The 24,763-nt window shown below is 45.3% G+C and overlaps 1 protein-coding gene across 1 annotated transcript in view; it reads left to right on the forward strand.

Moving 5' to 3' along the window:
• Window positions 1-1,240: 1,240 nt before the first annotated feature.
• The window catches only part of kl (klotho), a 41,414-nt gene continuing 17,891 nt past the window's right edge, over window positions 1,241-24,763 (forward strand). The window contains exon 1 of the mRNA XM_033022890.1: window positions 1,241-2,392. Coding sequence (XP_032878781.1) covers window positions 1,673-2,392 — 720 coding nt within the window. The 5' untranslated portion in view covers window positions 1,241-1,672. The remainder of the gene's footprint in view (window positions 2,393-24,763) is intronic.

Consider the following 24,763-nt stretch of genomic DNA (forward strand, 5'->3'; position numbering starts at 1 on the left):
AACTAAACTAAACTAAAATGTAATTTAATTTATTGTCACGTGTACGGAGTTACAGTGAAAAGCTTTTTTTTGCATGCTAACAAGTCAGCGGAAAGACAATACATAATTACAATAGAGCCATCCACAGTGTACAGATGATACATGATAAAGTGAATAACATATTGCCGTGTATAAGATCATGAGCGGCATGGATAAAGTGAACACTCACTATCTATTTTCCAGGCTAGAGGATTATCAAAACTAGAGGGCGTGGGCATAATGTGAGGAGGAGAGATTTAAGAGGGATCTCAGGGGGCATTTTTTTTTTCACTCAGCGGCATTTTTTTTTTCACTCAGGGGGCATTTTTTTCACTCAGGGGGCAGTCCATATCTGGAATGGGCTGCCAGGGGAACCTGGAGACGTAGATACAATTGAGGCTGTTTCAATGTTGTCCAGCGCTATGATACAACAATTAACTCACTCTCTCTCTCCATAGATGCTGACCATCATAGTGGTAAATTGGGAAGGTGTGGGACTGGGGGGGGGGGGGGGGGGAGTAAGATTCTAAAGCCTGGTAATGAAAGGAGATGTTTAAATATCAGACCGATATCGGTGTGAAGAAGGGTTCCCACCCGAAAAGTTGCCTGTCCATTCCCTCCACGGATGCTGCCTGAGCTGCTGAGTTTCTCCAACACTTTGCGTTTTGACACTCTGTGCAGTTCCTTGAGTCTCAGTGAGATGCTGGTTCGGCTGAAATTGATGGGTCAAACAGCGCGCACTATCATCCGTGCTTTGCAGTCGCCGCTCGAAGCGCCGGTCACTTCCCAGGTCGAGGATCTCAAAGTGTCCGTTCGAATAAACCATGGAGGCGGTGGTGTGGTGGGGAGGGGGGTTCTGGGGAAAGGGGAAGCAAGGGGAGTGAATCTGTCCACCTGAACAGTCAATCTGGGGGGGGGGGGGGGGGTTCTCCCTAACACAGAGATAGCTTTGATGCAGCGCGGTTTTGAGCACCCCGCACACAGAGAGGGGAATATGAGGAGAGGGGGGGGGGGGGGGGGGGGGGATAGAGGGCGAGGGGGAGAGAGGAGAAAGGGGGGTAGAGGGGAGGGGATGAGAGAGGGGAAGAGAGATGAGAGAGAAGGGGGAGAGAAACGCAAGGGGGAGAGTGGGAGAGGGAGGGAGAGAGAGAGGGGAGAGGGAGAGGAAGGGGGTCGGAGGGAGAGAGGGAGGGAGGGGGGGGGGGGGGGCAGAGCTGTCATATCTGACCTGCTCATAAACTTCTGCTTTCTCACCCGTTACTTTCTTCCAACAGATCGTGTTGTGGAAAGTTTCAGTGACGCACATAAGGAAGATGACACCAGCTTCTGCGGCACCTCCTTCGCGAACACACAATCAGAAATAATGACTACTATTTCTGAATGGACATGACATATTCGTCTGCCGCTGCCTCTCTTGAACTTGCAGGATACTTCGGGCCATTCACTTGGCTTCCCCCCTCTCTCTCCCCTCCCTGGTTCTGTGCCCGCGGGCTGTTGATTGAGTTTACTCAGGAGGGTAATTATTAATAGATGTCCCTGGCTTGTACTGATGAGTCTCACAATAAACCTGTACGAGTTGTGATGTGGGCATGTGTGTGTCACATCCCTCCACTGAGACCAGAACCATGTCTTCTACCAAGCGCCGGGCAACAGCATGAAGCCACCAAACTTCTCCTGGCTCTTCCTTTGTCCGTGGTTGCTGGTCGTGAGCGGGGATGGTGGGACAGGAGAGGAGACGTGGGCCAAGTTTGCGAACCTGCCTTACCCTGAAGACAACCTCTTCCTGCACGACACCTTCCCCGAGGACTTCATCTGGTCGGTGGGGACATCAGCCTACCAGACAGAAGGTGGCTGGAGACAAGATGGGAAAGGTCCGTCTATATGGGATACCTTCAGTCACCAGCAACTCCGTTGCAACGGAGACGTGGCCAGCGACAGCTACAATAACGTAGAGGGGGATGTATCTGCCATTAAGTCCTTGGGTGTCACACACTACCGCTTCTCCATCGCCTGGTCCAGGGTCTTTCCAGATGGTCTGGTGTCAAACCTCAACGAAGCTGGACTGAGCCATTACACCCATCTGCTCCAAAGGCTCCGAGATGTTGGCGTGGAGCCCATAGTGACTCTATACCACTGGGATTTGCCCCAAACTCTCCAAGACCTTCATGGAGGTTGGATCAACGAAACCTTGGTGGACCTCTTCAGTCAATACGCGGAGTTCTGTTTCAGTGCCTTTGGAGACCGGGTGAAGTATTGGATCACCATAGACAACCCTTATGCGTTGGCTTGGCAAGGGTATGGCACGGGGCAACTCGCTCCTGGCATTCAGGGCACTCTCACTGCACCCTACACAGCGGCACACAACCTGATTAAGGTAAGAACCTCCTTTCGGCTCAACGATGTCCGGGACTCTGCATTATATTTAGTCCTGGAAACTTTTGCCAGCAGGTATCAAATGACCGCGCATGTCGATGGAGACTTGTATCGAGGTTCAACACAAAGATAAACACAAAATGCTGGAATAACTCAGCGGGTCTGAAGAAGAGTTTCGACCCGAAAAGTCACAATTCCTTTTCTCCAGAGATGCTGGCTGACCCGCTGAGTTACTCGGGGACTTTGTCCCTATCCATGCTCTCCAGAGATGCTGGCTGACCCGCTCAGTTGCTCTAGTATTTTGTGTCTATCTTCGGTGTAAACCAGCAACTGCAATTCCTTCCTACACATTGAGCCAGAAACCATATGTTCAATCGAACTCTGATGAAGGGTCCTGACCCAAAACGTATCAACACCCACCCTCTCTCTCTCCCACCCTCTCTCCCTCCCTCCCTCTCCCAGTCCAATCCCTCCACAGATGCTGCCGGGCCAGCTAGAGTTCCTCTAGCACGTTGTGTTTAGCTTTTAAATTGACCAGAAGCTGTACCGGGGAAATGCATTTTGTCTTATGATAGAAAATATCACAGTAGGGGCGATGTAGCTGGTAGAGGGGGTGGGAGATTGCAACCTTCACGTGGTCCACCCAGTTTCGACTAATGCAATCAACTCGACGTGCACAAACAAGATCAAATAGAACAAGTTGACCTACAACTTTAGGCTGTGCACGCCATACGCAAGAAGAAGAAGAGGCTGGTAGAGCTGTTGCCTCACAGCGCCAGAAGCCCGGGCTAGATCCTGACCTCGGTTCCTGTCTGTGTGAAGTTTGCACGTTCTCCCTGTGATCGTGTGGGTTTTCTCCAGGTGCTTCGATTTCCTCCCACACGCCAAAGACGTGGGGGTTTGCCGATTAATTTGCCCTCTGTAAACTGCACCTAGTGGATGAGAAAGTGGGATAACACAGAACTATGTGAACGGGTGATGGATTGCTGGCGTGGACTTGGTGGGTGAAGGGCATATGTCCATGTTGTATCTTTCAAACAATCATTTAAAAAACGCCACAACATGCTGGAGTAAGTCAACAGGTCAGGCAGCATATTTGGAGAACATGAATGGGTGACATTTTAGGTCGGGACCCCTTCTTCATTCAGAAAAATGCACAGATAGTGCCAAGCGTGGCCAGTGATAGTTGGATCCAGGTGAGGGGGGGGGGAGTGTGAGATAAGGGGGGAAGAGGTGTGAAATGTGAAGCCAGAGGAAGGAATAGAGGCGGAAGGGGACTGGCCTGTCACTGGATCAGGGAGAGAGCTAGTGGGAGCTGGGTGATGCCACCAAGTGGGCAGTCCAGGTCAGGTCATGCTGGAGCATGTGATCTTTCATCCCCGCCATTAGCGGCACAGTTGGGGTGGGAGATTGCAACCTTCACGTGGTCTGCCCTGTTTCGACGAATGCAATCAACCTGGTGTGCACAATCAAATAAGATCAAATAGAACAATAGACCAATAGACAATAGACAATAGGTGCAAGAGTAGGCCATCCGGCCCTTCGAGCCAGCACCGCCATTCAATGTGATCATGGCTGATCATCCCCAATCAGTACCCCGTTCCTGCCTTCTCTCCATATCCCCTGACTCCACTATTTTTAAGAGCCCTATCTAGCTCTCTCTTGAAAGCATCCAGAGAACCCGCCTCCACTGCCCTCTGCGGCAGAGAATTCCACACTCGCCACTCTCTGTGAGAAAAAGTGTTTCCTCATCTCCTCGTCGAAATGGCTTACTCCTTATTCTTAAACTGTGGCTCCTGGTTCTGGACTCCCCCAACATCGGGAACATGTTTCCTGCCTCAACCCCTTAACAATCTTATATGTTTCAATGAGATACCCTCTCATCCTTCTAAACTCTAGAGTGTACAAGCCCAGCTGCTCCATTCTCTCGGCATATGACAGTCCCGCCATCCTGGGAATAAACCTTGTAAACCTAGAAGGACCTCTTTGCAGAAGGACCTCTTTGCTCCTATACTCGACTCCTCTTGTTATAAAGGCCAACATGCCATTCGCTTTCTTCACTGCCTGCTGTACCTGCATGCTTACTTTCATAGACTAATGTACAAGGACCCCCAGATCCCGTTGTACTTCCCCTTTTCCCAACGATGCCATTTAGATAGTAATCTGCCTTCCTGTTTTTGCTACCAGTGGATAACCACACATTTATCTGCATTAAACTTCATCTGCCATGCATCTGCCCACTCCCCCAACCTGTCCAAGTCACCCTGCACTCTCATGGCATCCTCCTCACAGTTCACACTGCCACCCAGCTTTGTGTCATCTGCAAATTTGCTAATGTTACTTTGAATCCCTTCATCCAAATCATTGATGTATATTGTAAATAGCTGCGGTCCCAGACTGCCTGCCATTCTGAAAGGGTTAATCCCTACTCTTTGTTTCCTGTCTGCCAACCACTTCTCTACTGCATGCCATACGCAAGAAGAAGAAGCAGCAGCACAGTGGAGCCGCTATATCACAGCCCCAGAGACATTGGCTCAATCCTGACCCCGGCTGCTGTCTGTACATTGAATTTGTACGTTCTCCCTGTGACCACGGGGGTTTTCTCTGGGTGCTCCCATTTCCTCCCACATCCCAAAGGCGTACAGGCTTGCAGTTAATTGTCCTCTGTAAATTGCCTCGAGTGTGTACGGAGTGGATGGTCGGTGGGGACTCGGTGAGCTGTTTCCATGCTGTGTCTCTAAAGTAAACTGAAATAAAGGTCTGCACAGTGTAGGCATGTTCATGTAAAAATAAGGGACCGCAGATGCTGCTCTACCAGGGAAAAACACAAAGTGCTGGAGTAAACTCTGCGGGTCAGGCAGCATCTCTGGAGAACACGGATAAGTAATGTTTCTGGACGGGAAGCATATAAACTCTAGGAATGAGAAAGTAAGTCACTGCTCAGGGATTGGCAGTCTATGCGAATAATGAAGAGCTCTGGAATGGATTATTCTCTCTTGTTACATGGAACAAAATGATGATATACTCATCACTCTTCTGGCTTGTTTCATGAATGTTATGCAAAAGGAAACTTCATCTAAACTGGATAGTTGGAGCAATGCAATTAAATTACATCAATGGATGAATTGGTATTGGTATTGAGAACTATATTCTGCACTCTGCATCTGCCCATTGCTCTACCTGTTGTATTTGAGTTTGACTTGCTTGTATTTATGTACGATATATCTGATGGTTTTGGATAGCATGCAAAACAAAACTTTTCCAGATCTCTAAACTACATTGTCCTGGGGGTGTTGTTTATTATCTTGGCACTATTATTGGTTTTTTAAAATATATATATGTGAAAAAAATCAGACAAAAAAAAATAGACCTTTTCTCGCCTCCAGTATTTATATATTTATATATATATATATATATATATACTGGAGGAGAAAAGGTTTATATATCTCTATGTATCTATATATACATATTTATGCATATATATATATAAGTATATATGTATATATGTATGCATATATATATATATATATATATATATATATAAACTGAACTTTTTTTGTTTACAAAGTACTACGTGTACATAACCATTGTGCTGCTGCTGCAAGTAAGAATTTAATTGTTCTGTTTCGAGACATATGACAATAAAACACACTTGAGAAACGAGGAACTGTAGATGCTTGTTTACACAAATGCACATAAAGTGCTGGAGTAACACAGCAGGACAGGCAGCATCTCTGGAGAGCATGGACAGGTGATGTTTCAGCTCGGGACCCTTCTTCAGAATCGGACTTTTCACTGCAAGTGAAATGTCATTATAATAAACCAATAGGTTTAGGTTTATTATTGTCACATGTACCGAGATCCAGGGACATTTTATACATAAATTAAAATGCATGATTTAAGGTGATATGATACGGAGCAAATTACTTTGATGGGAGTACTAATTCCCTAATGGGATTTATCTACAGGCCCCCAAACAGTAGCCTGGATATAGGGTGCAAGTTGATTCAAGACTTAAAATTGGCATGTAGCAAAGGTAATGCTACGGTGGTTATGGGAGATATCAACATGCAGGTAGACTGGGAAAATCAGGTTGATACTGGACCCCAAGAAAGACAATAGACAATAGGTGCAGGAGTAGGACATTCGGCCCTACTAGCCAGCACCGCCAATCAATGTGATCATGGCTGATCATCCACAATCAGTACCCTGTTCCTGCCTTCTCACCATATCCTCTGACTCTGCTATCTTTAAGAGCTCTATCTAACTTTTGAAAGCATCCAGAGAATTTGCCTCCTGAAGTAGAGAATTCCATAGATTGACGACTCTGGGTGAAAAGGTTTTTCCGTTCTAAATGGCCTACCCCTTATTCTTAAACCGTGGCAACTGGTTCTGGACTCCCCCAACATTGGGAACATGTTTCCCGCCTCTAGCGTGTCCAATCCCTTAATAATCTTATATGTTTCAATAAGATACCCTCTCATCCTTCTAAATTCCACAGTATACGATAACCAGCCGCTCCCTTCTATCAACATATGACAGTCCTGCCATCCCAGGAATTAACCTCGTGAACCTACGCTGCACTCCCTCAATTGCAAGAATGTCCTTCCTCAAATTTGGAGACCAAAACTGCACACAATACTCCAGGTGTGGTCTCACTAGGGCTCTGTACAACTGCAGAAGGACCTCTTTGCTCCGAAACTCAAATCCTCTCACAGGCTTCCATCAGTTAATGGCGAGTGTTTCATCGCGTTTTGAGTCCATTTCGTAATACCCCTGATAATGAGACCAAACAACTAACGTCCAGTTTGCACAATAATGTGGAGATTTATACATCAACAGGTGAGAAAGAATGGGGCAAATATTCATTATTTTTTAAAGTGTCTTTCGTTGAAGATAAGTGAGTTGTTCGTTGCTTGCGGATTCCCTCAAGTTTTTTATGTGGATTTGTATCAAGTTGCATCGTTTCAGGTTTCACATTTGGAGTTTATTTTGGAGCTGGGTTCAGCTGGGGGGCCACTGCTTACTGGGAATAAAGACCAGAGGCAAAGCAGCGCGGACACTTCCTGTCTCTCGGGCGTGCACGCTGGCATTAGCTCACGCCGATTCACACTTACTCACACACAAGTGGACATGCGCGGGTGTGATCAAATTTTATGCACGGGTAACGCATAATGCTGAAGAAGGGTCTCGACACGAAACATCACCCATTCCTTCTCTCCAAAGATGCTGCCTGTCCCGCTGAGTTACTCCAGCTTTATGTGTCTATCTTCAAGTTCAGAATTAAATAAAAAAACTGGAGTGCTGGAGGAACTCAGCGTGCTAGGCGGCATCTGTGGAGGGAATGGACTAGGAGTTGTTTCGGGCCAGGGTTCTTCTTCAATAGGAAGGAACTGCAGATGCAGTTGTCTTTGCAAAACGCTAAATGATTCCGGGAATGCCGAGTAAAGTGAGTGAGAGAGAGAGAGAGAGAGAGATAGAGAGATAGATAGAGAGAGATATGAGGGGGTGAGGGGGAGAGAGAGAGAGGGGAGTGAGAGCGTGCGAGAGAGGGAGAGTGAGAGGGAGGGAGAGAGAGAGAGAGAGAGAGAGAGGGAGGGGAGGGAGGCAGAGAGGGGAGTGAGAGAGCGAGAAAGAACGAGAGAGAGAGAGATGGAGAGATTCCAGCCGCTTAACCCCAAACACCATGGTAGTTCAATGCTTACAAAAAGAATCATCCAGATCTTGAAATTTAAAATAATAATCTGCTATGAATTTTAGAGGTACAGTATGACTTTTTATATCTTTGCATTTTTTAAGCAGCAAGATCTTAAGTCAATATCACCGGGTTGTTCCTTTTCCATTGGCGAGTGGTATGTTAATGAAACCGGAAATCGGGTTGAGCATTAGACAATAGACAATAGACAATAGACAATAGGTGCAGAAGTAGGCCATTCGGCCCTTTGAGCCAGCACCGCCATTCAATGTGATCATGGCTGATCATCCCCAATCAGTACCCCATTCCTGCCTTCTCCCCATATCACCTGACTCCGCTATTTTTAAGAGCCCTATTTAGCGCTCTCTTGAAAGCATCCTGAGAATCTGCCTCCACCACCCTCTGAGGTAGAGAATTCACAGACTCACCACTCTCTGTGAGAAAAAGTGTTTTCTCATCTCCGTTCTAAATGGCTTATTCCTTATTCTTAAACTGTGGACCCTGGTTCTGGACTCCCCCAACATCGGGACCATGTTTCCTGCCTCTAGCGTGTCCAAGCCCTTAACAATCTTATATGTTTCAATGAGATATCCTCTCATCCTTCTAAACTCCAGAGTGTACAAGCCTAGCTGCTCCATTCTCTCAGCATATGACAGTCCCGCCATCCCGGGAATTAATCTTGTAAACCTACGCTGCACACAATACTCCAGGTGTGGTCTAACTAGGGCTCTGTACAACTAAGATGGCGGCCGTTACGTACTGCACCTCAGTGCATTGGATTACGCAGGAGTGGAGTATCGGCTCCGCTCTATGATCTTTGCCCGGCAGGTACCGGAGATGACGGAAATCTGCGGGCCGGATGAATACAGAGAAAAAACTACGCCTGTGGGCCAGATGATTTTGGGTTACGGGCTGCATTCAGGTTGCCGACCCCTGCATTAGGAGGTAGTGACCATAATATGATGTTTTAATCTACAATTTGAGAGTAAGAAGGGAAAATCGTAAGTGTCAGTATTACAGTTGAGCAAAGGGGACTATGGAGGCATGAGAGAGGAGCTGGCCAAAGTTGACTGGAAAGATGTGACAGTGGAACAAAAATGGCAGGTATTTCTGGTATAATACAGAAGGTGCAGGATCAGTTCATTCCAAAGAGGAAGAAAGATTCCAAGGGGACTAAGGGGCGACCGTGGCTGACAAGGGAAGTCAAGGACAGTATAAAAATAAAAGAAAGAAGTATAACATAGCAAAGATGAACGGGAAGCCAGAGGATTGGGAAACTTTTAAAGAGCAACAGAAGATAACTAAAAAGACAATACGGTGAGAAACGATGAGGTACGAAGATAAGCCAGCCAAGAATATAAAGGAGGATAGTAAAAGCTTCTTTAGGTATGTGAAGAGGAAAAAAATAGTTAAGACAAATGTGGGTCCCTTGATGACAGAAACAGATGAATTTATTATGGTGACAAAGGAAATGGCAGACTAGTTGAACAGATACTTTGGATCCATCTTCACTAAGAAAGACACAAACAATCTCCCAGATGTACTAGTGTCCAGAGGACTTATGGTGACGGCGGGACTGAAGGAAATTCACATTAGGCAGGAAATGGTGTTGGGTAGACTGATGGGACTGAAGGCTGATAAATCCCCAGGGCCTGATGGTCTGCGTCCCAGGGTACTTAAGGAGTTGGCTTTAGAAATCATGGATGCATTGGTGATCATTTTTCAATGTTCTATTCAGGATCAGATTCAGGAAAGGCGGGTGAGAGAAAACAGGGAATTATAGACCAGTTAGCCTGACATTGGTGGTGGGGAAGATGCTGGAGTCAATTATAAAAGATGAAATTGCGACACTTTTGGAAAGCAGTAGCAGGATCGGTCCGAGTCAGCATGGATATGCGAAGGGGAAATCATGCTTGACTAATCTTCTGGAAATTTTTGAGGATGTAACTAGGAAAGATTTTCATCACCACTTATCAAACTTAAATTCTGAGTTTATAAAACATTTCATTAAATCTGAATAACATTTCTAAAAATACATTGTAATTTTGCAGCCCAATTCTCTTTAAGATTTCTGGTTTCAAGATTTTTCTTCTCATTTCACTCCTGCCATTGGGTAGAAGGTAAAGGAGCCTGAAAACTGTAACATCCAGGTTCAGGAGCAGCTTCTTCCCTACAACCATCAGGCTATTAAACACTACTACCTCCAAATATGCTCCAAACTATATAGACTTGGGGAAAATAGTTTTGGCTTTACACTACTATTGTCTATTTATTTGTCCATCTATTTAATTGATATATACTGAATTATTTTTGTTGTTTATTCTGGTGATTATAGAATACTATGTTTACAATTCTATTGTGCTACTGCAAGTACGAATTTCATTGTTCCGTTTCGGGACAAATGGCAATAAAACAATAAAATGAAACCATTAAAAAAACATGACTCCTTTGTATAAAATGTCCTCAGTTTTGTTTGTTCCAATGGCCATTAGATTGCTACTGAAGACAGAGTAGAAGGTGGTAAATTGAACAGTCTTGCTTGGAGCAATCTTGCATTAATTGCGAACATAGATAACCTTGGAACAATAAACAAAGATTATTTATCTCCCACTGCTTACTTCACTCAGCTTTGGCTCAATGGCTTGCATCTGTGAATTGGAAAGTTACCTCAAACCCTTAATCTCTGAATAAGGGAGTTATAAATTGGAAACCTCTCCCCTGGATCAATCTTGCTCTTACATCTACACTGATATTTCAGTGCCAGTACTAAAAGGGTTTTTGTGGTGTAAGAATAGCTGGCGACTGAAGTTCAGCTCAAATGAATGTTAAAAAGGAGCGTGTCGTTTTGTTTAGATCAGAGAAACAGTGTGGAAACAGGCCCATCGAGTAGGCGCTGACCACTAATCACCCGTACGCTAGTTATATCCTACATGCTAGGGACAATTTACAGGCCAATTAACCTACAAAACGTCTTCGGAACGTGGGAGGAAACTGGAGCACCCGGAGAAAACCCACGCGGTCACAGGGAGAACGTATTTGAAAGGGAATACAACTACAATGTGCATTAATGTAGTGCCTCTCGTGTGATGGTTATTCACTTTCCGGACTCAAAAGGGATTGCCAGACTCTACCATTGACTCCATCTACACCACATTGCCTTGGGAAATCTGCCAACATACTCAAGGACTTGTCCCACCCCGGTCATTCCTTCTTATTCGCACTCCCATCGGTTAGAAAATGCAGAATCTGGAAAGCGAGCATCACCACTCTCAGGAATAGTTTCATCCCCTCTGTTATCCGGGTTCTGAATGGTCCTTCCATAAGCTCGGATACTGTCCGATTCACCTCTACCCCAATGAATAAATTGGACTTTGTTTATGGAGCTGATGCGCTACAATGCTGAAAACTATGTTCATAAGTTATAGTAGCAGAATCGAGTACTCCGTCGTTCAATCGTGGCTGATCTATCTTTCCCCCTCAACCCCATTCTCCTGCCTTCTCCCCATTACCCCTGACACCCGTACTAATCAAGAATTTATCAATGTTCACCTTAAAAATATCTATTGACGGCCTCCACAGCCTTTTGTTGCAATGAATTCCTCAGATTCACGACCCTCTACTAAAGAAATTCCTCCTCATCTCCTTTTTCAAGGTATGTTTTCTCATTCTGAATCTATGACCCTGGTCTTATTCTGCCCTCTGTTTCTGCTCATTTGCTCCACCTATCGTATTTGCATTTTGCTTTATTGTATTTATCTATAGTGTTATCTGATCTGATTGGACAACATGCAAAATAAAGCTTTCACCGGGCCAACATTAAACCTAAACCTATTGCTAACCTCAATTTTCCAGGACAGTAGCAGAATCTGACCTCGAGTACAAAGGCTTATCATGAATTAAGATAAGCTTCTGACCAGTGCTCTTTGCCCATCATCGTATCAATGGAGACCATACTGACAACGATTACCTTACAATTATCACTCTCCTGGAACTGATAAAAACAAGAATCATAAATTCCACAAGGACCTTATCAAGATCATGAGGTCAGTAAAAGAAAAATAAGGCCCACTTTAAAATGACTTAATTAAATAATACATTCACTGGAACTGGTCAATGTATTTCAAATCATCACATACAGATGATGTCAACTGGCAGTATGGTGGCGCAGTGATAGACCTACTGCCTTACAGCACCAGAGACCCGAGTTCGATCCTGACTACTGATGCTGCCTGTACGGAGTATGTACATTCTCCCCATGACCTGCGTGGGTTTTCTCTGAATCTTCCGTTTCCTCCCACACTCCAAATACGTCTCGGTTTATAGGTTAATTGGCTTGGTAGAAATGTAAAATTGTCCCAAGGGTAGGATAGTGTTAGAGTGCGGGGATCGCTGGTTGGTGTGGACTCGGTGGCCTGAAGGGCCTGTTTCCACGCTGCATCTCTAAACTAAGCTAAACTAAACTAGTAGACAAACAGTGTAAACACTAGGATACAAATGAGAGTGTTCAGGAACTAGAGAGAAAAGAGCGGGAATCCACTCAGCATCTATGCTTGACGGGCAGCCTGTTCGTCTGCAATGCATTGAATGATATTCCAGGGTTGTGCTGCAGTGTTGGGGCTGCTGCCTTACAGCCCCAGAGCCTCGGGTTTGGTCCTGACTAAGGGTGCTTGTCTGTACGGAGTTTGTACGTTCTCCCTGTGACCGCGTGGGTTTTCTCTGGGTGCTCCAGTTTCCTCCCACACTCCAAAGACATGCAAGTCTGTAGGTTAAATGCTCCTCTGTAAATTGCCCTAGTGTGTAGGATAGTGCTATTGTGTATGAGTGATCACAGTTTGGCACAAACCCAGTGGGCTGAGCGGCCTGTTTCCACAATATATCACTAAGCTAAACTAAAACGAGTAACGTTCATGTTTGTTTAGATATACAACAGGGAAACAGGCTTGTGTAGGAGAGAACTGCAGGTGATGGTTTCAATCGAAAATAGACACAAAATGCTGGAGTAACTCAGAGGGACAGGCAACATATCTGGAGAGAAGGAATGGGTGACGTTTCGCGACAAGGCCTTTCTTCAGGCTCTTTGGCCCACTGAGTCCATGCCGACCATCGATCATCCATTCACTTTGGTTCTATGCTATTTCACATTCCCCACACATTCGGGGCCATTTTATAGGGGCCAATTAACCTACAAACTCGCACATCTTTAGGACATGAGAGGAAATCGGAGCACCCGGAGAAAACCCTCGCGGTCACAGGTTGAACATGAAAACTCCACACTTACAGCACCCGATGTCAGGATTGAACGTGGGTCTCTGCCACTGTGAGGCAGCGGCTCAACCAGCTGTGCCACTGTGCCACCATAATCTAAGTAATGTTTGTGCTTGTGTTTTGGAAATCCTTTGTGAATTATAACCTCTGTAGACATAACCCCTGAGAATTAAATGTGCTTCACTAAAAATATTACTGTGTTTAAATTGCCTCCACAGTTTTCAGATACATGATGAAGGGTATAATGTTTAGTGCAAGATAAATTCCAGTGAAGTCTGATTAAACATAGTCTGAGGGTGTCTAATGAGGTGTATAGTAGCTCAGGACTGCTCGCTAGTTGTTAATAGGCTGATTAGGTTGCCTGATAACTGCTGGGAAGAAACTGTCCCTGAATCTGGAGGTGTGTGTTTTCACACTTCAGTACCTCTTGCGTGATGGGAGAGGGGAGATGAGGGTGGTGGGTATATGGAACGAGCTGCCATAGGAAGTAGTTGAGGCACGTACATGGATAGCAAAGGTTTCGAGGGATTATGGACCAAATACGGGCACATGGGATCAGTTTAGAATCTTGGTCAGCATGGACTTTCTCATCCGCATCCTACACACTAGGGACAATTAAACGCCAATCTTGCATGTCTTCTTGTGATGTATGATTCTATGACTGTCGGAAATTTAGAAATGACTATTGGTAGGACTAAACAGAGTGCAATTAATTAAAGGCAACCTGTATTTATCTAGGGCTGGATGTCAGACAAGCAACAATGAGGAGAATCAATAAAGGTGTTGGTGAGATGGAGCTATTTATCGTTAGTGAACACGTGTACATGCTGGTAGAGTTGCTGCCTCACAGTGCCAGAGTCCCGAGTTCGATCCTTGGGTGCACTCTGTGCGGAGTTTGCATTTTCTGCCTGTGACCATGTGGGTTTCCTCCGGGTGCTCTGGTTTCCTCACGCACCCCAAAGGCATGTGGGTTTGTGAGGTTATTTGGCCTCTGTAAATTGCCCCTAGTGTGTAGGGAATGGATAAGAAAGTGGGATAACATAGAAATAGTGTGAGCGGGTGATCACTAGTCGGTGTGGACTTGGTGGGTCGAAGGGCCTGTTTCCATGCTCAATTTCAATGTGGAGACTAATGTTGCTTTCCTATCTGAAATCACAGAGCACTGCAAACATAAGGAAATGGGGAAAGGCCAAACGTGAACAGGGATCTGTCTAACAGTCATTTCCATATAACCATATAACATATAACAATTACAGCACGGAAACAGGCCATCTCGGCCCTACAAGTCCGCGCCGAACAATTTTTTTTCCCTTAGTCCCACCTGCCTGCACTCATACCATAACCCTCCATTCCCTTCTCATCCATATGCCTATCCAATTTATTCTTAAATGATACCAACGAACCTGCCGCCACCACTTCCACTGGAAGCTCATTCCACACCGCTACCACTCTCTGAGTAAAGAAGTTCCCCCTCATGTTACCCCTAAACTTCTGTCCCTTAATTCTGAAATCATGTCCTCTTGTTTGAATCTTCCCTATTCTCAAAGGGAAAAGCTTGATCACATCAACTCTGTCTATCCCTCTCATCATTTTAAAGACCTCTATCAAGTCCCCCCTTAACCTTCTGCGCTCCAGAGAATAAAGACCTAACTTATTCAACCTATCTCTGTAACTTAGTTGTTGAAACCCAGGCAACATTCTAGTAAATCTCCTCTGTACTCTCTCTATTTTGTTGACATCCTTCACCATATTTCACCATGAAAGATATATTACCAAGTTTGTTATCTCATGCCTGCACATCAGACCTCGCTGTTTGTAATTCCCTGCTCCACTCACAAGGCTCAGGGGCAGCGCAGTCATCTCTGATGCATTACACTATAGGTGTGAGATCCACCTCTGAGATTTAGACCATAAACTCTGATGGAGGTCATTGGACAGTTGGAGATCCAATCTACTAGGTCAGATGCTAATCCAAGGCCCTACCAGCTGTGCCATATGTTTATGATAAAATTCCTACCTCTCACAGCTATTTCTCCTCTCCCCCTCCTCTTCCACCTACATTCCTTCCTCTAGCTTCACAATTCAAAACTCTTCAATCCTTTTGTTTCACACCTTCTGTCTTTTCATCTCTGGCCAACCATCTGCTTATCAAAAATCCCTCCTCACCTGTATCTATCGATTACCTGCCAGGCTTTGTTCTGCCTATCCTCTCTTCCAGCTTTCTCCCCTCTACAGTCAGATTGAAGAAGTGTCCCGACCTGCAACGTCACCTACCCATGTTCCCCAGGGATGCTGCCTGACCCGCTGAGTTACTCCAGCACTTTGTCTTATTTAGTGAACCAGCATCTGCTTCTACTGTAATGACGTTTGATTAACTTTCTTACTTGCCACTCATTGGAGGGCTGCTGGCGAGGAAAGCTGGTTAGTAGCGGTGAAAAGTGGGAGATCATTGTTTGGGGTCCAACTATTCAGAATCTATATGAATATTATGGCTGCAGGCACTATATGTAATATCTAAATATCCAAACATAACACAAAGTGCTGGAGGGACTCAGCGGGTCAGGCAGCATCTTTAGACTTTAGAGATACAGTGCGGAAACAGGCCCTTTGGCCCACCGTCCATGCCAACCAGCGACCACCCTGTATACTAACACTATCTTACACACTAGGGACAATTTACAATTTACAGAAGCCAATTAACCTATAAACCGGTATATCTGGCGTATGGGAGGAAACCGGAGCACCGAGAGGAAACACACACATCACGTGGAGAACGTGCAAACTCTGTACAGACAGCATCTGAGGTCAGGATCAAACCCAGGTCCCTGGCGCTGTAAGGCAGTAAAAATGCCCCTGTCCCACTTAGGAAACCTGAACGGAAACCTCTGGAGACTTTGCGCCCCACCCAAGGTTTCCGTGCGGTTCCCGGAGGTTGCAGGTGGTTGTCGGAGGTTGCAGGTAGTGGAAGCAGGTAGGGAGACTGACAAAAACCTCCGGGAACCGCACGGAAACCTTGAGTGGGGCGCAAAATCTCCAGAGGTTTCTGTTCAGGTTTCCTAAGTGGGACAGGGGCATAACTCTTCCGCTCTGCTGCCGTGCCACCCACTGTTCCATCGTCTGTGGCGAGCATGGACTGACAAAGTTACAGGTCAGGACCCTTCTTCAGACAAGTCAAGTCAAGTCAAGTTTATTCGTCACATACACATACGAGATGTGTAGTGAAATGAAAAGTGGCAATGCTCGCGGACTTTGTGCAAAAAGACAAACAAACAAACAACCAAACAAACTACAAACAGAATGGAACAGAATCACATATTATTTTACATATTAAATATTGTGGGCGGAAGGAAAAAGGGGAAAAAACAGCAATTTAAAAAAAAAAAGCAGTAGAGTGGTTCAGTAAAGTTAGTCCCTGGTGAGATAGGAGTTTACAGTCCTAATGGCCTCTGGGAAGAAACTCCTTCTCAACCTCTCCGTTCTCACAGCATGGCAACTGAGGTGTTTGCCTGAACGTAGCAGCTGGAACAGTCCGTTGCAATAAATTCAATCTATTGAATTGAATTCTGCTGGGAGACACGAACCGACTCAAGTCTCAGCTTTTCTGCAGAGTTTCGTTCAAGTCTAAATAACTATTATTATTCTTCATAAACTCTGAAATAAAAATTTAGTGCATTTTTCTTTGCTTAAGGACAGCAGTAGAGGGGCGGGGGAGTGTGGTTATTGTGGATCAATTACATTGCTGTAGTTATTGGATTTTGTCCCACAATTATGTACCTTTTGTAAATTTCACATCATTGATCAACCACTCTGTGAGAGTCATTGCGTGACTCTCTGCGTTAGGCATGTTAATTTTACACATTATTGTTTGGTAAACTACATGAATTAACCAGTTAACATTGAGCAACTTTGGACGGCTTGATTGTAATCATGTAAAGTCTTTCTGCTGACTGGATAGCACGCAACAAAAAAGCTCTTCACTGTACCTCGGTACACCTTCTTCTTCTTGCGTATGGTGTGCACAGCCTAAAGTCTCGGTACACCTGACAATAAACTAACCAATAAACTCAACGAGTCTAGGGCATAGCTTATGGTGAGAGGGGCAACGTCTAAAGGATGTGTGCAGGGGAAAGAGAGTTTTTACACAGAGTGTGGTGAGTGCCTGGAACGCGCTGCTAGGGGTGTTGGTGGAGGCAGATACGACAGTGGCGTTTAAGAGGCTTTCAGAGAGGCAAAGGATTTATATGGAATGGAGGAATATTGATTACGTGCAGGTTGAGATTAGTTTAAGGTAGACACAAAATGCTGGAGAAACTCAGCGGGCGGGGCAGCATCAATGGAGAGTAGGAATTGGCGACGTTGCGGGTCGAGACCCTTCTTCAGACTGATGTCAGGGGAGGGGATAGGACAAAGAAAGAAAGTAGGCAGAGATAGTGGGTCTAGTGAGAGGACTGGGAAGAGGGAGGGGAAGGAGAGAGAGAGAGCAAGGGCTATTTGAAGTTAGAGAAGGTGGGAGACAGTGAGAAAGGGAGGGAAGCATGGAATGCCAACGTCCCGGGTGTTGTACCTCTTGTGAACAGGTTCACCCACTTAGAAGCTGTCGGGACAGAAGACGTTTTTACACTGAGCGGCGGACTGGCTTGCGATGCGAATAGGGCTGTTGAGCCAAAACCAAAAAGGCCTAAGGCAGGCAACGCCATTGTAGTGGGAGACTCCATTGTGAGAGGTACGGACAGGGGTTTCTGCGGCAACAGACGGGATGCGAGGATGGTGTGCTGCCTTCCTGGTGCCAGGATCCAGGATGTCACGGACAGAGTGCAGAAAATCCTCAAGGGCGAAGGTGAACATCCGGAAGTGGTAGTGCATGTCGGCACAAACGATGTCGGAAAGAAGGGGATGAATATTCTGCAGCGTGACTTTAGAGAGCTCGGAAAAATGCTGAAAAGCAGGACCTCCAGGGTTGTTATCTCTGGTTTGCTTCCAGTTCCTCGTGCTGGCGAGAGCAGGAACAGGGAGATACGGGACCTGAACGTGTGGCTGAGGACAGGTGTGGGACCAGCATTCTGGCAGGCAGGTTTGCCACTGCTACACGGGTGGTTTTAAACTGAATAAGGGGGGTGGGGTGTCGAATGGGATAGTGGAGGATGGAGTTAAAGGGAAAGGGTTTCTTAAATGTGTAAGCGTAGAGACAGAGGGGTGTAAAATGAGGGTAGAAGCGATAGGTAGCAAGGTGAAAAGTAAAAGTGGCAGGCCGGCAAATCCAGGGCAAAAATCAAAAAGGGCCACTTTTCAGCATAATAGTATAAGGGGTAAGAGTGTTATAAAAACAAGCCTGAAGGCTTTGTGCCTCAATGCAAGGAGCATTCGTAATAAGGTGGATGAGTTGAATGTGCAGATAGCTATTAATGACTATGATATAGTTGGGGTGTCGAATGGGATGTCGGTCAATAATCTGTTTCCTGAGATGGAGATGGTGAGATCTAGGAATGGTATGGAGATGTCGGAGATGGTCCAAGTGAATTTGAATGCAGGATGAGATTAGTTTAACCATATAATCATATACGCATGGACATTGTGGGCCGAATGGCCTGTTCCTGTGCTGCACTGTCCTATGTTCTAAAGGCTTTGACTGCTGCTGAAGGTGGCGGTGGAGGTAGTTACAGATAGAGGAGATTAGTTTAACTTGGCATCATGTTTGGCACGGACATTGTGGGCTGAAGGGTGTGTTCCTGTGCTGTATTGTTCCCTGTTCTATGTTCTGCCTGGGTCCATCTGACCATGGTTTATCCATCCGTTTCTTGATTTGTGAGCTAGGCCTCCCAGCCAGAGCTGGCATCAACCTTCTTCAAACAAAGCGTTGGCATCATATTTTTGATGTTCCATGTGCGGCGGCAGAAGAAAGAAAGAAAGAAGAAGAACCTAGTGGGCCTCAGGGAAAGTTGGGAAGCCGCTGAGCTCGGCCCTGAAGACAGGAGAGTCGAGGAGGAGTGAGCTGGTGGTGACGTCAGAGTGGGCCGGTAGGAGAGGGAACGGAGTATTGCCTCCAGCTCCTTCAAGGTCGGCTGCAGGGAGCGCACTTCGGGAAACAGAGGCAGTTGGGCGAGGAGAGGGACAATGGTTCGCGGGCTGAGCCGGTCGAGGGTGACAGAGGAGGCCCTGCAGCAGCCTGGGCTTTACCTGGCTGGCCTTACCTGGATCCAATACATGCAGCATATGGACTGGACTGTAGACTTTGGACTTTTTCTTTTGTAAATTACGCCAAAATATGGTGATAGGTGCAAGAACTTTGCTGTGCAGTGCATATGTGACAATAAAGAACCATTCAACCATTGTAGCCTGTAGGAGCAGCAGTGGTCATTTACTTGGTGTCGTTTCGACAAGGTCCCACATAAGAGATTAGTATGCAAACTTAAAGCACACGGTATTGGGGGTTCAGTATTGATGTGGATAGAGAACTGGCTGGCAGACAGGAAGCAAAGAGTAGGAGTAAACAGGTCCTTTTCAGAATGGCAGGCAGTGACTAGTGGGGTACCACAAGGCTCAGTGTTGGCACCCCAGCTATTTACAATATATATTAATGATTTGGATGAGGGAATTGAATGCAACATCTCCAAGTTTGCGGATGACACGAAGCTGGGGGGCAGTGTTAGCTGTGAGGAGGATGCTAGGAGGCTGCAAGGTGACTTGGACAGGTTGGCGGAGCGGGCAAATGCATGGCAGATGCAGTATAATGTGGATAAATGTGAGGCTATCCACTTTGGTGGCAAGAACAGGAAAGTAGACTATTATCTGAATGGTGGCCGATTAGGAAAAGGGGAGATGCAGCGAGACCTGGGTGTCATGGTACACCAGTCATTGAAAGTAGGCATGCAGGTGCAGCAGGCAGTGGCCTGCTCCTGCACCTATTTTCTATGTTTCTATCTTTCGCAACTCTTAATTGCATTCAAATGGTATTTCTTTCCATGCATGGTTTTGGTTAGAATGAATGCTCTTCTTTCTCCACAATGTTTATCTTGCATGTATTACCATTAATACAATTATAGATTAATTGGGTGACTTCTTATTTAGTAACAGGAAATTGGTGCTCTTCTCAAAATGTTTAATTATTTACAAGCATGAATTGAATTGAAAGGTACGGCATGGAAACAGGCTCTTCCCCCACCAACTCCACATGGACCATCGATCACCCGTTCACACTAGTTCTATGTTATCCCACTTTTGCATCCACTTGCTACACACTAGGGGCAATTTACAGAGGTCAGCTAACCTACAAACCAGCACGTCTTTGGGATGTGGGAGGAAACCGGAGCACCTGGAGGAAACCCACGCGGTCACAGGGATAATGTGCAAACTCCACACACTCAGACAGCACCCAAGGTCAGGATCAAACAGGGGTCTCTGGCACTGTGAGGCAGCTGCTACACCACCTGCGGCACTATTTCTCCTCACCTGTTGGAGGATTTTGAGAGGATTTTGCTGGTTAAAATATAAACATTCTGTGCTGATAGACCATTCAAGATTAACTTCACCTGATTGAATTGTACTGATGTCACCTTCAGCGATCCTATTAAAAAGGTTCATTAATTCCTGATGGGCCATTAGATATGTACTCAGAACATACTGACTTAATCATAGTGACGTGGGAATTGACGTCAGGACTGTCTTTCCCAACAAGGCATCACACTTTTGAAGTGTTGTAAATCCAGCCTGATTTAATTTACAGTCAGCTAATACAACAATAACTTGCATTTTTAACATTGTACTTGTGCCCATGGCACTTCACAACAGGATAATTGAAAGATAAATGACGCCAGGCACATAAGGAGCTGACAGCACCAATAACCATGCCTAGTTTAGTTTAGTTTACTGTCACGTGTACTAAGTTGCAGTGAAATGCTTTTTTATTGCGTTCTAACCAGTCAGTGGAAAGACTATACATGACTATACAATCGAATAGTCCTGTGACTGCCTGGGATTCCTCTGGGTGCTCTGGTTTCCTCCCACATCCCAAAGACGTGCGGATTTGTAGGTTAATTGGACTCTGTAAATTGCTCATAGTATGTAGGGAGTGTATAAGAAAGGTAACACAGAACTAGTGTGAATGGGTGATCGATGGTTGGCGAGGCCTTGGTGGGCTGAAGGGTCTGTTTCCATACTGTATTGCTAAACTCGAAACTAGTTAATATTTTTCTTTGGCAGACAAAAATGCTGGAGAAACTCAGCGGGTGAGGCAGCATTTATGGAGCGAAGGAAATAGGCAACGATTCAGGTCGAGACCCTTCTGAATCTCATTCCCTGTTCACTGGGAGAGATTGAACTCATTCTGTCATGTCAATCTTAACGTATGGAACAAGAATTAAAAAGAAGAATTATGTTTCAGATTAAAGTTCTTGAAGAGCTTGTATCATCATTTAAGTAAAGGCTTAGTTTCGAGATACAGTGAAGAAACAGGCCCTTCAGCCCACTGAGTCCGTGCTGACCAGCAATCACCCTGTACACTAACACTATCCGACACACTAGGGATAATTTACAATTCTTATCAAAGCCAATTAACCTACAAATCAGTACGTCTTTGGGAGTGTGGGAGGAAACCAAAATATCCGGAGAAAACCCACGTGGTCACATGGAGAAAGTATTTGAAAGGGAATTCAACTACAATGTGCATTTATGTAGTGCCTCTGGTGTGATCATTATACACTATCCAGGCTCAAAAGGGATTACCAGACTCTGTACAGACAGCACTCGTGGTCAGGATCAAACCCGGGTCTCTGGCGCTGTGAGGCAGCAATTCTACCGCTGCACCACCGTGCCTCCACCATGTTTAAAGCTGCAGGCATGAAGGGACATTTGCTGTTGCCAAGTGTACAATTTTCCATCCATTTAAAATAAAACGTGAGCAGTGAAGAGGAAACACCTTTTGATGTTTAAACAAGAGATGGATTTTCTGACGGGTAGCTCACTTTTCGCAGCATATGGCCACTGAGTGTACACATTCTTGATTATCGTGAAGACATGCGGCACTAAGTGTCTGCAAATATCCTGTGTCAACTGAAGTCTCTACAAGGTCTTAAGAATGACTAAAGCTGCTGTAAAGTTGGCCAGTTTAAAATCATCTTTTGACCACGTGGATTTTCTCCTGGTGCTCCGGTTTCCTCCCACAGTCAAAGAAACATAGAAACATAGGTGCAGCAGTAGGCTATTCATCCCTTCGAGCCAGCACGACCATTCGATATGATCATGGCTGATCATCTAAAATCAGTATCCCGTTCCTGTTTTCTCCCCATATCCCTTGATTCCTTTAGCCCAAAGAGCTAAATATAACTCTCTCTTGAAAACATTCAGTGAATTGGCCTCTGTTGCCTTCTACAATACAATACAATACAATACAATACAATACAATACAATACAATACAATACAATACAATACAAATTTATTGTCATTTGAGCCTCAGTGAGACTCAAACGAAATTTTGTTTTGTGATAGAGAATTCCACAGATTTACAACTCTCTGGGTGAAAAGGTTTTTCCTCATCTCAGTCCTAAATTGCCTACATCATATTCTTAAATTGTGACTCCTGGTTCTGGACTCCCCCAACATTGGGAACATTTTTCCTGCATCTAGACTGCCCAATCCTTTAAGAATTTTATGTTTCTATAAGATCCCCTCTCATCCTAAATTCCAGTGAATACAAGCCCAGACGACCCATTCTTTAATCATATGTCAGTCCCGCCGTCCCGGGAATTAACCTGGTGAACCTACGCTGCACTCCCTCAATAGCAAGAATGTCCATCCTCAAATTAGAAGACTAAAATTGCACACAATACTCCAGGTGCGGTCTCACCAGGGCCCTGTACAATTGCAGTAGGACCTCCTTGCTCCTAAACTCAAATCCTCCCACAATGAAGGTCAACATGTCATAAGAAACATAGAAATATAGAAAATAGGTGCAGAAGTAGGCCATTCGGCCCTTCGAGCCTGCACTGCCATTCAATATGATCATGGCTGATCATCCAACTCAGTATCCTGTACCTGCCTTCACTCCATACCCCCAGATCCCTTTAGCCACAAGGGTTGCATCTAACTCCCTCTTAAATATAGCCAATGAACTGGCCTCAACTACCTTCTGTGGCAGAGAATTCCACAGATTCACCACTCTCTGTATGAAAAAAGTTTTTCTCATCTCGGCCCTTATCCTTAAACTGTGACCCCTTGTTCTGGACTTCCCCAACATCGGGAACAATCTTCCTGCATCTAGCCTGTCCAACCCCTTAAGAATTTTGTAAGTTTCTATAAGATCCCCCCTCAATCTTCTAAATTCTAGCGAGTACAAGCCGAGTCTATCCAGTCTTTCTTCATATGAAAGTCCTGACATCCCAGGAATCAGTCTGGTGAACCTTCTCTGCTCTCCCTCTGTGGCAAGAATGTCTTTCCTCAGATTAGGAGACCAAAACTGTACGCAATACTCCAGGTGTGGTCTCACCAAGACCCTGTACAACTGCAGTAGAACCTCCCTGCTCCTATACTCAAATCCTCTTGCTATGAATGCCAACATACCATTAGCTTTCTTCATTGCCTGCTGCACCTGCAAGCTTACTTTCAGTGACTGATGTACAAGTACACCCAGGTCTCGTTGCATCTCCCCATTTCCTAATCTGACACTACTCAGATAATAATCTGCCTTCCTGGTCTTGCCAGCAAAGTGGATAACCTCACATTTATCCACATTATACTGCATATGCCATTCATCTGCCCACTCACCCAACCTATCCAAGTCACCCTGCAGCCTCATAGCATCCTCCTCGCAGCTCACACTGCCACCCAGCTTTGTGTCATCCGCAAACTTGGAGTTGTTTATACACTCGAAAAATGTATAGGATTGTAGGTTAATTGGCTTCTGTAAACTGTATATTGTCCCTAGTGTGTAGGATAGTTAGTATTGGGTGATCGCTGGTCGGCGCAGACTTGGTGGGCTGAAGGGCATGTTTCCATGTGTATCCTTTTAAGTCTAGTCTTAACCCTATGATTGCAACTTTTCAACTGTTCATGGTCACAAGATGTCAAAAGCCAAAGATTGAGAGATGGCAAGAATGTTTGATAGTCATATAATTGGACAATGGAATAATCAAATTCTTATTTGCATCAGCATAACTGACCTGTAAACACAGTGCTCATAAATAACATAATGAAAAAAAGTCAATGAAAGTCAATATTAGTGCAAAAAGCCTGAAGTCCTGAATGCAACCAAGACAATTAATTGTTCATCGTTTATTTAATGTTCTGAAGTGTTTAAGAGCCTGGAAGAAGCTGTTCTTGAACCTGGAGGTCATGGGAATGAGAGCGTGGACAGGATGGTGTGCTGGCTGCCTTTTTGAGGCAGCTCCTCCTGTAGATCCCTTCAATGGTGTGGAGGTCAG

The sequence above is a fragment of the Amblyraja radiata genome, chromosome 6 (assembly GCF_010909765.2).
Source record: "Amblyraja radiata isolate CabotCenter1 chromosome 6, sAmbRad1.1.pri, whole genome shotgun sequence".
Classification (NCBI taxonomy): domain Eukaryota; kingdom Metazoa; phylum Chordata; class Chondrichthyes; order Rajiformes; family Rajidae; genus Amblyraja; species Amblyraja radiata.